At 45.8% G+C, this 13817-nt stretch overlaps 1 protein-coding gene across 8 annotated transcripts in view; it reads left to right on the top strand.

Moving 5' to 3' along the window:
* Positions 1 to 13817, top strand: part of MPND (MPN domain containing) — a 719135-nt gene that overhangs the window by 410028 nt on the left and 295290 nt on the right. For all 8 annotated transcript variants that reach the window (XM_077475745.1, XM_077475748.1, XM_077475740.1 and 5 more), the window contains one exon: positions 8900 to 8972. In XM_077475745.1, coding sequence (XP_077331871.1) covers positions 8900 to 8972 — 73 coding nt within the window. The remainder of the gene's footprint in view (positions 1 to 8899; positions 8973 to 13817) is intronic.

Below are 13817 nucleotides of genomic sequence, written 5' to 3'. Positions count from 1 at the left end.
CAGCTCGCATGTCGCACTGCAAAAGTGTCAGTTTGGACATGAATCGGATTGCATGGGTGCCATGCGATACGATTCTGGTGCGGACCAAAAAAAGGGTCCTGTGCGAGTTTAGTCCAAATGCGATACGATTTCAGCCATACTATCTGTATGGCTGAAATCGCATTGCACGGACATCGCCTGTAAATTGCACTGCAGTGCAAATCGGATGCGATTTTGCACGATGCAGCAGTGTGAACTGGCCCTGAGCCTAGGTTTCCGCAAATTTCATGGATAGCAATGTTAACTGTGAAGTTGCCCCAGAATGCAGTTCACATGCACACAAACTCCGCTTTTCAAATGAATAGGCTCTGTTTCCACTTGTGCAACTTGTCCTGCGACTTGGGACTGCAAAGTTGCATGACAAGAAGTACCCGATTTCCAATGAGTACCATTCATATCTGTGTGACTTCAAGTCACAGCGACTTCAAAATAGTCCCTGCACTACTTTGGTCCCATTTTAATGTGACTCGAGGTCCCTAAACCTCCAGAATACACAGGCATTGCTTCAAGTCGCGGCAGAATCGTGCAACTTTCAGGCTTTTTAGGCTAACGCAGCCTGAAAGTTGCACAATTCTGCCGCAATTTTGATGCGACTTTAAAGCAATGCCTGTGTATTCCGGAGGTCTATGGATCTCAAGTTGCATCAAAGTGGGACCAAAGTAGTGCAGGGACTACTTTGAAGTCACACAGATATGAATAATACTCATTGGAAATCATAGAGTACAAAGTCACAGGACAAGTTGCACAAGTGGAAATGGAGCCTAAATGAAAAGTGGGTTTTTGTGCATGTGAACTGCATTCTGATGGGCCAACTTCACAGTTAACATTGATAGCCATCAGATTAGCCCGTAGCCTTTACAGCGCATGCGCAGTAATGATGATCAGATTTTACTACCACTACCATGGGCGAAGTACCCCTGGTAGTAAAATTCAATCGTTAAGGCTATTTTCACACTTGTGCGACTTGAAAGTCAAGTGCTTTTGCCATGATTTTTGCCATGACTTGAAGCAATGTCTGTGTAATCTTGAGGTCTCTGCCACAAGTCGCATCAAAGTCGGACAAAAGTAGTACAAAAACTACTTTGAAGTCGCACAGATATGAACTGAACTCGTAGGAAATCACGGGTTATGACTTGTCATGTGACTTTGCAGTCTCAAGTCGCACGACAAGTCGCACGAGCCTTAGGCTGTCCGTACCACCTTATCACTGCTGCTACCTCATTGGTTTAGTGTATTGTTTTACTGGTGGTGACTTGTGGTTCTTTCAGTGTACTGGGTTCTAAAAACTGATATGATTCTTTAACTCGGTAACTTGTATGATTCTTAAACTCGGTAACTTGTATGATTCTTTAACTCTGTCACTTGTATGATTCTTTAACTTGGTAACTTGTATGATTCTTTAAAGAGGAAGTAAACCCTGATGAATTTACTTCCTCTTTCATTCCCTGCAAAGGCAAAGCATAATGGACTACTATGCATCGCATAGTAGCCCATTATGTGTCACTTACCTGACACAGGAGCCAGCGAAGTCGCCGCTGTCCCCTGTAGTCCACCTCATCCATCTTCTTGGTGGGGTCTCGCAGCTCCGCCGCTGTCATTCGGCGAAGCCGTCACTTCCGCGCATGCGCACGGGAGCTCCATCTCTGAGAATGCCGCGCTCAGCAGCGGTGCCTGTTTTCGGGCAAATATCTCCTAAACCATATAGGTTTAGGAGATATTTCTTGTACCTACAGGTAAGCCTTAATCTAGGCTTACCTGTAGGTCAAAGTGGTTTGTAAGGGTTTACAACCACTTTAACTCGGTAACTTGTATGATTATTTAACTGGGTGTACTGTGTACTCCTGACTCTTGTTTTAAGTTTGTATCCAGTTCCTGAGTGTCACTGTGCTGTGAGTCAGCTGATTGGTTGCAGGGAGGGGCCGAGGTCTCTCACTCTAGGATCATATTACCAGGCCTGCTCTACTGTGTACTGAGTGCATAGTGAACTGTTTCAAACGAATCAGTTCACTCAGATGAATCAATTCATCCAGTTCACTGAAAAGAATCGATTCAAAAGAACGATTCGTTCATGAACTGGACATCACTAGTGGACAGGCTTGTAAATCAGCAGTGTTCCACACGCCTGCAACATTTTTCAATCTCACCATAGTTCAGGCAACTACAGCCTACATCAGGGTGACAATGCTCTGATTTTTTTAGTAGTGCTACAGCGTTGTCCCCATCGCAGAATGCTGCATACAATTCGCTGGCAGGATCAACAAATGAGACAGGGGGATTAAGGGAAAACCATTAGTACAAATGCATTTGCTGCAGCACATTTTATTTTAAATAAAACTCTACTGTAATATGTCATGTCACTAAGCACCCAAACTATTTCATTGAAGCATGTACTGATGCAGAAGGACTGACAATGTCTCTCAGACTTTACATGATTGGATTTCTGGCATACCTCTAATGCTGATGAACAAAGATGGGAAGTGCACACTCTGTTGTGCGTGGAGCAGGTTTATCTAAGAAAGTACAGAAAAGGGTGTAGGTAGAATATTTAGTAGACACATTGGAGGAAAACTATTTTTAAATTCCAGTTAAAGGGGTTGTAAACCCTTGTTTCTTTTCTTCTTTTTTTAAAGCGGAGGTCAACCCTAAAGTGGACCTTCCGCTCATTGGAATCCTCCCCCCCCTCCGGCGCCACAATTGGCACCTTTCAGGGGGGAGGGGGGGTGCAGGTACCTGTACAATACAGGTATCTGCACCCACTTCCGGCGTAGATTCTGCAGAAGGTACGCCCCTTTCCACAGAATCTACGCCCCTTTCCGAAAGTCCCCCGCTGCCTGCTGGGAAACACACGGATCCCAGAGACAGCGGGGACCATCCTTATTGCGCAGCGCGACTCGCGGAAGTGCGCAGTAGGGAACCGGCAAATGAAGCTGAAAGGCTCCACTTCCTGATTCCCATACCCAAGATGGCGGCGGCAGCACCCGATAGACGATCGAGAGATCGGCTTCGGGTGCCAACATCGCGGGCGCACTGTACGGGTAAGTGTCACTATTTTAAAAGTCAGCAGCTGCAGTTTTTGTAGCTGCTGGCTTTAAAAAAAAAAAAAAAACGGCGGACTCCCGGCGAACTCCCGCTTTAAATAACAAACATGTCATACTTACCTCCACTGTGCAGTTTGTTTTGCACAGAGTGGCCCTGATCCACCTGTTCTGGGGTCCCCCAGTGGCGCTATCAGCTCCTCCCCACATCGGTAAAGTGCTATCCCTGGGGATTATCATGCGCGCTCGGATTTTGCGTCCATAGACACAGAATGCTGGATTCAGCCCTGCCCCCCCACATCATTGGATTTCATTGACAGCAGATGGAGCCAATGGCTGCATTGCTATCAATCTATCCAATCAAGAGCCGATACAACGGGCAGAGGGGTAGAGCATGTCTCTGCCGTGGGAATGAATGGGCTCAGGTGAGTAAAACGGGGGAAGGGGGGCTGGTCTGTGTCAGAATTTTTTTTACCTTAATGCATAGGATGCATTAAGGTGAAAAAACACAAGGGTTTACAGCCCCTTTAAGTGGTGGACAATAGAGTAAGAGTGGTGAATGAAAGAGTAGGGGATAGTATGACCATGCAAACTGAATGTAAATGCCACCTATAGACAGAAAATTGTAGATGCATGTCACGTTTCACTGATATTGAGTCCTTTTAGATCGCCAACTCGGGGTTCCCCAGGGTACAGAGTCTAAGCCCCATCATGCTTTTTCACCTGATGGTGGGGATGGACTTGCAGCAAGCTGGAACCAGGTTGCGGCCTCCAGGTACGCCCAGCTGAAGATGCAGAGACTAATCACATGTGCAGAGTAAAAACTGCAGGAGACATAAGGAAATCCAGGAAACAAGACAAGATCAGTGTGGGGAGCAGGGAAGCATAAATAATAGACGAAGCTGGGGTTGGTACATGGGAAGTCAGACACTGAATATATGTAATAGGCAAACAGGAGCTCATAGAACTAGGGAGTTGCTCAATCAATGTGGATTGCACTGAGCATGTCTTATATAGAGAAGCAAACTGGAAGGTGGGCCAGAAAGTGATAGAAGGGAAAGGGAATATAAACCCACAGAATAGCAGGCACCCATAGGTGAGCACATAAGCCAAACATCACATGTGAATGGAATCACAGGTTTAGGAGAACCACTGCAGCAAGGAGGTAAGAATTACAATGCACTAATAGGTTCTGCAGTACACATTAACAAAAAAAAAAGCCATAGTTTTACTGTAAAATGTTATGTGAATGAGTGCCTGGACTTCATGGAAGCACGTCCTGATGCAGAAGGACTGACTACCAGTGTCTCCCGTACTTTGCATGGTTGGATTTCCAGCATAATTCTTGATACTGAGCAGTGGCGTCACTGGGGGGTGGGGAGGAGGCCATGCCCCCCCCCCCCCCCCAACAGTATACTGTGCCCCCTCACGTGCCCAATTAAAATGCCTTTTTTTTTTATTTGTGTAGCTAGTGCTGATTCCAGGTGCCGAACCCCCACCCCCCTCGCACATTCTATCAGCCCCTGCTGCCACAGGGCAGTCGCTGCGGTACCAAAACTGGCAGGCTCTGTGAAGGGAGTGACAGGCAGAGGTGTAGCTGTGGGGATTTCCACCCCTCCTTCTCGGACCCATGCTGGACACATGATTCAATGCGAATTGTGGCTCCCCAATTACCGGATATGCCCCCAGCATTGCTGCCTAAATTAAAGGAGAGAATGGGTCACCCTCCAGCAGAGAGCGGAGGCAGGGCCGCCGTGTCTCTGACATGACGGATTCTTGGTAGAGTTGCCACCTGTCCAGGATTCACCGGACAGTTCGGGTTTGGGTTCATGTGTCCGGGTTTCAGACTGTCTGAAACCCGGACACATTATTTAGACTGGACTATGGGTTTTCAGCAGGATTGCTGGCAGTGGTTGTCTCAGCTGAGAGTGTCTGTTACACTCTTTCACAGCCCCTAAAGCCAGCACTAACAAACCACCCCCCCCCCTCCAAACACATACAGATGGGAGAGGAGAGAGGGCTTGATCTGCACCTCTTCCTCCCCCCTACCCCTTTGTGTCTGCCCACGCTCCAATCCCCGGCGCTGTGCCTCAGAAAAGGGAAAGTGGGAGCTGGAAATTTGAAGTTCAGCAGCCTCAGATCCATCTGGTGCTGACTAAAGGGTGAGTGCGCTCACCATCCATCCCTGTCTGTGACTGAAGTCTCCCCCCTTCTCTCTCTTGCCTCTGAGTAAGTACAGTAAGGCAAATTACGGTTCTCAGAGCACCCTTACATAAGAGTTCCCCTTCACACCAGCGGCTATAGTGTTTCCCCTTACATTAGAGTCCTCTTCGTACATCAGAGTTCTCAGTGTTCACCCTTAAATCAGGACTCCCAGAGCATCCCTTATATTAGAAGCCCCAGAGGTCTCCCATACATCAGAGTCTGCAGAGTCCTCCCTTACAGTGAAAGGGAACTCTGCAAGTTCAGATGTGAAAGGGGGAACTCTGTGGACTCTGATGTAAAGGGGGACTCTTGTTATTAACTTCATATAATTATAAATGTTATTTAGTAGCAAAATATATGTATAGTTTATACAAAAAATTGCTGTGCACCACAAAAGTGTTCGGGTTTGACTTGAAGAAAAGGTGGCAACCCTAATTCTTGGGCTCCATAGAGAGGACAGTACCTGATAAAGGAGGACACCCCCGGTTGGCTAAGATTACACGCTGCTTGCTTCCTGTGACACACGTAGCCTGGAGCATGGCTAGAATGGCAGCACTGGAGGTAGCAAAGAGGACACTGTTTCACTAATGATATGATCTAAATCTATATGTGCATAGTGTCTGGTTTTGTTTCTGACTGGGAAGGTGTGTAGTGTGCCTGGGGTGGAGATGGGGCTCAGACTCTCCAGGTGTCAGGAATAATGTGGACACATGCAGTGGTGAGGGGGGGGGGGGGGGTTCTGGGCTGGCTTGTGCTGTCAACTCCTAGGTTTCCTCTGCCCAGATTTCCCCTGACATGCCCTTGGGATGGTCTGAACTGTGACCTGTCATATGAAGTGCTGTGGACAGGTTCCTCAGCTTCTTCCTCTTTTCACAAGTTCTCTTTGACCCCTTTGACACAGGTGATCCGATCAGGTCTAGGTCCTGTCAGTTTTTTAGGTGGACCTGATCGGATACGGCTGTCTCTCCTATGGAGCAGCAGATGTTGACTGACACTCGCCACCATCCAATCTGATCCTGTCCACAAAAACAGATGGATGGAGCGGAGGTCCTATTTTCCATCCATCCGGCGGATTGGATGGCATCAGATGGAAATGGAGAGGCAGTCCATTTCCATCTGATTGTCCTATAGAGGAAAGCAGGATTGTGTCCATGACCACTTTGAATAGCGGAGTGGACACAGATGTGTCATCCACCAGCTTAGAGGGGATCAGCAGAGAGATTCCCCACTGAGCAAACAGATTCCACTTCACGGAGGCGCCCCCTGTAAAAGGGGCCTAAAGGAGTTCACAAGTCATGTACACAGCTCTGTGTGGTAGTGCAGGTGTTTTTCTGCAATCAGGTACTCCATGCATTGCGAGTGGGCTTACAATGCACTTCAGCACATCTAAACATGTCTTTGAGACTCTTGTGGCACAACAATATAAGCTTATTTATGGCTACAAGAAAGCTTTTGGTTTAGTTAACCATACCCCTTTAGGGCCGGTTCACACAGGGGGCGACACGACTTGCCATGCCGCGACCTGACAAGTCGCCCCTGTTCTGTACTACGGAACCGTTCTAAGAGGAGTGACTCGAGTCGCTCCGACCTAGAAAAAAGGTTCCTGTACTACTTTTGGGCGACCTCGGGCGACTTGCATTGACTTCTATACAGAAGTCATTTGCAAGTCGCCGCTGAGGTTGCGGCACGGCAAGTCGTGTCGCCTCGTGTCGCCCCCTGTGTGAACCGGCCCTTAAGCCCCACCCATTGTTAACATAATCTGGCCATACCAACTGTTCGATGTGGCCTGCATAGCATGCTGCATTACTGCCCTCCTCAGGGCACCAAAGGTCTTTTTTGATCCCAGCTAAATGTGTAGCCTTTCTTCCTTTGTTTATATGCATTTTACATTTATGCAAGTTTCAGCATTTCAGGGTTTTTTTGTTTTTTGTCCAATTTTTTTTTCATGTCCAATTTTTCAGCATTTCACATTGTAACTTTAATTACATTTGTTACTTGATGTACAATATACATTTTGATTTCTAATAAAATTATTTGCATGATTCTGTAAATATTATCTGATGTGTATAGACTTTCTATTAAGACTCCATTCACATCTTGACGTTCCGAATCATAGTTACATAGTTAGTAAGGTTGACTAAAGACACCAGTCCATCCAGTTCAACCTGAGTGAGTGTCTACAATTGTCCCTATCCCTGTACATTGCACACTCACATCAGTCCTTACCCTCAAGGAGCCCATAATCCAAGGGCCTAGCCATATACTAGGGCCAATTTTTGGACAGAAGCCAATTAACCTACCAGCATGTCTTTGGAGTGTGGGAGGAAACCAGAGTACCCGGAGGAAACCCACGCATGCACAGGGAGAACATACAAACTCCAGGCAGGTGGTTGGGATTTGAACCAGTGACCCTTTTTACTGGTAGGTGAGAGTGCTAGCCACTAAACCACTGTGTCGCCAAATTATGGGTGGAATTGCCGCGATCCAAAATAGCAGCAAAACACAAGATGCCCGTGCGATCTCTGTTACTTCCAATGGCACTCCGATCACAAAGTTCTTGTACTTGAAGCAATTGTACTTCTTTTGGGTGACAGGCATCCTACGATACTGTTTATGCAATTTTTCCCCATGCCATCAGGCCACAATTGCAGCAAAGTCGCTCCTCAATCGGGGTGCCATTGGAAGTGATGAGGATCACATGGATGTCCCACGATTTTCCACTATTTTAAATCGCGGGCAGAATCACAGTGATTCCGCCCACGATTCAAATTGCCAAGATGTGAACGGAGCCTTATAGTCAAATGTAGCAATATTTGTAGTACTTGAATTAAGTTTTCAAGAAATGTGGTTCAGGGCTCACCATGTGGGTGTTTATCTATTTTAAAATATATTTATATTTTAACTATTATTATTGTTAGCACTGGATTTGTTAATTTTGTTAATTATAGTAGTGTAAGATCCCTGATGGGGTGAGTGCATGGAAGAGGGGTATAATTCTTGAACACTTTGCTTTAACAATTAGGCTACTTTCACACTGGGGCGGGTGGGTTCCGGCGGTAAAGCGGCACTATTTTTAGCGCTGCTTTACTGTCATTTTAGCGGCGCTATTCAGCCGGTAGTGAGGCCGTTTTAACCCCGCTAGTGGCTGAAAAGGGATAAAATGGCCCGCAAAGTGGTACTGCAGCGGTGCTTTGCCGGAGGGTTTGCGGCGCTACCCTATTGTTTTCAATGGGAAGGGGTGCTTTAGGAGCGGTGAATACACTGCTCCTATAGCACTGCAAAGATGCGGTTTGCAGGACTTTTTTGACCGTCCTGCAAGCGCACCGCTCCAGTGTGAAAGCTCTCGAGCGACAGGAGAGGCGATTTACAGGCGCTATAAAGCTTCACCTCATTCCCAAGCTCTGAGCGAATTGCAAAGTGAGTTGCTTTTACTAAATCAACCCTAAAGTGTGCAGTAATTTTCTAATTTAAATTCTTGAAATAAACCTACATTTCTAATATTTATTTCCCTTTTTTCTGTCACCACACCCTCTTTGCGTTATCCATCATTCACGTGGCATTTGTATATTTTATTACTTTCATACTATGCATTTTCATTACTTTAAATAACTTCATGGCAGTTCGACGATGCAGCCAGTTTGATATTCGAACACCTGTGAGATTTGCCACATTAGGAAGTCGAGACTCGGCAAGGTAAAATATTATTTATACTAGCTGTGACATTTATTCATTATTTTGCTATGTAAAACAAATGCAGCTTGCTACAGAGATTGATGAAACACAGTAAAGGAGACAGGTACTGATAAAGTATGAAGTTTGCCATTGCTGAACGCTCCTTCTGGAAATATTTGTACCCATCATCCTTTTTTCATTGTGGAACACAGCCTCACATTTTAATTGAGTTCATTAAGCCCTCGTTCATTTAGAGGCGGGTTTGAAATTGAGTTCAGCTTTCATTGCGAGTTCGGGGGCGATTTTAAAGATATCTGTGCAGGGTCATGCACAGACAGATGTCTATTGAAGTCACCAAAAGTAGTGCAGGAACTACTTTTGGGAATCGGTGCAGCATTGCACCGATTCGGACAGTGCCATTGCCGGAAATAGGCTGAGATTTAGCATGCAATTTGACATGTCACATCGCATGACAAATCAGCCTGAGGTGAAAGGAGGCTAAAGGGTATATCCACTTTTGTGATGAAAAAATTGTTTAAAATAATAATAATATTGCATCTACAATTGCCACACAGGCCATATTGTAATTTAAACCTTTCACTGCCCGAGACCGTTTTTACAATTTTCTTTTTGCACATGTTTAAAAAATTATTTTAGGCCTGAAGATTGCATAAAACTTCCAAAATATTATATATCTTCTTAAGGCAAACACCCTGGAGAATAAAATAGTGGTAGTTCCAATTTTTTATGTTGCACAATATTACCGCAAAGGTCTAGGAAATTTAAAGATCCAGTAAAAAAATACACTAAAGTTAATTTTAGGGCATACAAACGCAATAGATGGTGGAAAATATAAAAGATGAGATTGCACTGAGTAAATACATACCCAACATATCAAACCTTAAATTTGCCTGCTCCCAAGAAATGATGACAAACTTCAGTACCCTAAATTTCCTATAGGCAACACTTTAAAGGCCCCCTATATGTCATCAGTTTAGTGTTACAGAGGAGGTCTGGTCCTCAGAACATTGCTCTCACTCTGGCGTGTGTGGCGATTTTTTTTTTAACATGTGTATCACAATCAACGTTTTCATGCGTAGGTGCCACCGATGCATGCCTTTTTAAATTCATACATGTATGTGGGGGTAAGCCTCAATATATGCTTGGGTGTACAAGCATATATACATTTTTACATTTACATTTTTTTTACAGTTTGTGATGGATTTTTTTGGCAACAGGTTTTCTTCAATGAGACATCTGGGATCCAAAAGACCCTGGATGTCTCCCCTGTGCTCCACTGCATGTAATGCAGTGCAGATTGCATAGCATTGCATTCTTTTCTGGCCATACTGGCCGGGAGAGCTGAAAGGGGGACCTGGAAGTGATGTGAAACATGTTTTCGGGTCAGCAACAAGAAGGGGAGTGTCGTGCAGCTGCTCAGTGCTTTCCCCCCCCCCCCCCCCCCAAGTAGATCATGCTTTACTGAGTGTTTTTGCCTTCCTTTGGATCAACTGTGGGGTTTGGATTGTGTATATAGAGGGTATTTTTTTTTTTTTGGTTGAACAAGGACATTCATCTGATCAATCTTGAATAAAAAAAACTCTCCTAAAGTGCTACAATTGAGGATTTTATTGTCAAAAGCGGTATATGTAAAAAGTTAAATTAAAGCCCAAGTTTACCTGCAAAACATTTAAAAATGAGCTCAGTGTGATGTGTCCCTTGTGCTTCTGTCTTCTAGTTCAGTAGTAGGGATGAGCTTCGAGTCGAACATCGGCTGTTCAATCGCTCGAAGATCGAACATTATGGGCTGTTCGCGCCAAATTTGAGCCACGCGTCACGGCCCATAATGCACTGCGTCATCGCAGTGGTTTGCTGGCTGATGATTGGCCAAGCATGCACTATGACCCACATGCTTTGGCAAGTCACAGTGCCGTAAGCAAACAGAGCCATAATTGGCCAAAGGCAGGGTGCCTTTGGCCAATTATGGCTCAGGGGGTTAAGTGCACACCCCACACTATATAAGGCCACCTGTGCGACGGCCCTGTGTAGTGTGTTGCTGCGTTATATAGTGATAGATAGAGAGAAAGAGAGAGCATGTCATTTCATTTACTTTGAGCAGGCAGTTTATTCAGTTAGGTAGATCTCACTGCAGACCAGCCCTGCTGTACTATTTCTAATCTACTTCAGGTAGGCAGTTGATCCAGTTTAGCTAGATCTCACTGCAGACTGTTCCTGCTGTGCCATTTCTAATCTACTTCAGGCAGGCATTTGATCCAGTTTAGCTAGATGTCACTGCAGACCGTTCATGCTGTACTGTTTCTAATCTACTTCAGGCAGGCAGTTGATCCAGTTTAGCTAGATCTCACTGCAGACCGTTCCTGTTGTTCTGTTCCTAATATACTACAGGCAAGCAGGTCATTCAGTTAGCTGCAGTATATTCAGTTTACTGTATCCAGTTTATCTAGATCTCGCTGCAGACCGTTCCTGTTGTTCTGTTCCTAATATACTACAGGCAGGCAGTTCATTCAGTTAGCTGCAGTATATTCAGTACTGTATCCTGTGCAGCTAGATCTCGCTGCAGACCTTTCCTGTTGTTCTGTTCCTAATGTACTATAGGCAGGCAGTTCATTCAGTTAGCTGCAGTATATATTGAGTACTGTATCTTGTGCAGCTAGATCTTACTGCAGACCATTCCTGTTGTTCTCTTCCTAATATACTACAGGCAGGCAGTTGATTCAGTTAGCTGCAGTATATATTGAGTACTGTATCCTGTGCAGCTAGATCTCACTGCAGACCGTTCCTGTTGTTCTGTTCCTAATATACTACAGGTAGGCAGTTCACTCAGTTAGCTGCAGTATATTCAGTATTGTCACGATCAGGGGTCAGGCTCGAAGACCAATTGCTATAGCAGTTGCAGGACTACCACTAACCAGCAGGATAGGAACACAGGCAGTCACCCTGGCAGATGACACAGGCTCACCTGAGGTGCGGAGTCTAAGTACTAACCGGTTTTCACCAGAGCTCCAGATGGTGGAGATGGATTTAGCTGCGTGTTAGTACCAGGTCGCGGTCCTCAGGATCGCCCCACCAGGAGGTGAGCAAGCCGGGGTTCAGTAGCGGATGAGCCGGTAAGGATCAAACAGAAGCGTGGTCAGTAAGCAAGCCAAAAGGTCAGTAACGAGTTGTTGCAGGTTGGAATCAGGCAGAAGCATAGTCGTGGAACAAGCCAAGGGTCGATAAAGAGCAGTAGCAAATATAAACGGCAGCAGGGAAGACAGGAGCGAGATACAGGCTGGAGATAGCACAATATTCTGGCAAGAAGGAAGTGCAGAGACATGGCTTATATCAGGAAGTTCATGGGAGGAGAAAAGAGTTCAAGGTTCAGCTGAAATCAAGGTACAAGGCAGGGTTGTCTAAAGGATCTGACACGGCACTGTCCAGCATCTCAGATAGCTCAGAGAGAAGATTCATTGCCAGACACAGCTGAGGTCCTGGGTTCAAGTCCAGGTCCTGACAAGTATACTGTATCCAGTTTAGCTAGATCTCACTGCAGACCATTTCTGTTGTTTTGTTCCTAATATACTGCAGGCAGTTGATTCAGTTAGCTGCAGTATATTCAGTACTGTTACCTGTGCAGCTAGATCTCACCGCAGATCATTCCTATTGTTCTCCTCCTAATATACTACAGGCAGGCAGTTGATTCAGTTAGCTGCAGTTTTATTCAGAATCAGCATATATATAGCAGATATGGGTCCAATTCTACCCTCCTGTTGGGGTTACTCTGCCTAGTATGTCTCTGACTGTCCCCAAGGCCAGCACAAACTCTGTGACGGTGAGCTTGCGATTAAGTAAAGGGTCTCTGGCCTTCAGGATGACGGAGACATCTCCCCGTGAATATGACTTGTTCTAGGCCAAGTTGTGTACTGCTATGAGGAGGGATGCTAAGTTAACGTCGTTGTCATCCAAGATGTCCTCCCAGATGCCCTGCTAGGACAAGGTGTGCAGGGAAAACAGTGGTGCAGAAGTTGGGTGTATCTGTAAGTGAAGGTATGGGAATGACGGTGGTGACTGGAGCTGGTAGGGGCACGGCTGGGCGTACCTCCAGGGCTGTCACTCTGCTTGGACTTCGGCGACTGCTGTTGACAGTGTGGTTACCCAGGAGTGCAGCTGAGTAGTCGCAAAGAAGATAGACTGAAGTGGTGCCTGGAAGGGCTGCCACTGGCGGTGGAAACAGTAGCCTAAAAGCTTGGTTTCCTGGCTGCGGCAGGGTAGGATTTACTCCTGCGACACTGTTCTGCTATGAGTTTTTTTTTTTTTATTGGTCCAAGCTCTTGTGAGACTGTAAACCGCCGCTTGCTGAGCCCGTAAAGGGTGATGGCAGGGCTGAGGCAAAGTCCTCACTGTCTGCCTGCGACATGGCGTCAACTAAAAGCAAGGGGGGGGTGCGTATGTTTGAGGATAGTTGCGTTTGGCTAGATAAGATGAAAGGCGGAAGGAAACAAGAAGAATAGGACAAGGAACGACAGCCATAGTGACAGTGGGTTCGGTCTACTAATGCTTGCACTGCCAGCAAGTATGGAGATTAGGCGACCTTGTCTGTGTATTGAAGGCTTGTGCTTTGAAAACAGAGTGAAGTGCACAGAAGTATGTGACAGTTGCTAACGCCTCAGGAGCAGGTCAAATTCTGTATGTGAAGTAAAAATATGTAGTGAAAGAGTGTTTAAGAGAAAGGGGGAATCCCATTGAACTAAACACCTGACTTTATGCCCAAGTTGAGAAGTCGACTGGTTGGGGTCGAGAACTGAGTTGACCGGGAGCCTGTAGTAAGGTGACATGAGAATTTCATTTTGACAAGTGGGATTGCAA

The sequence above is a fragment of the Lithobates pipiens genome, unplaced genomic scaffold (assembly GCF_037356315.1).
Source record: "Lithobates pipiens isolate NorthernLeopardFrog02 unplaced genomic scaffold, aLitPip1_a1.2 Scaffold_13, whole genome shotgun sequence".
Lineage (NCBI taxonomy): Eukaryota > Metazoa > Chordata > Amphibia > Anura > Ranidae > Lithobates > Lithobates pipiens.
Note: the sequence above shows the minus strand (reverse complement) of the source record. Positions and strands in the feature narration are given on the sequence as shown.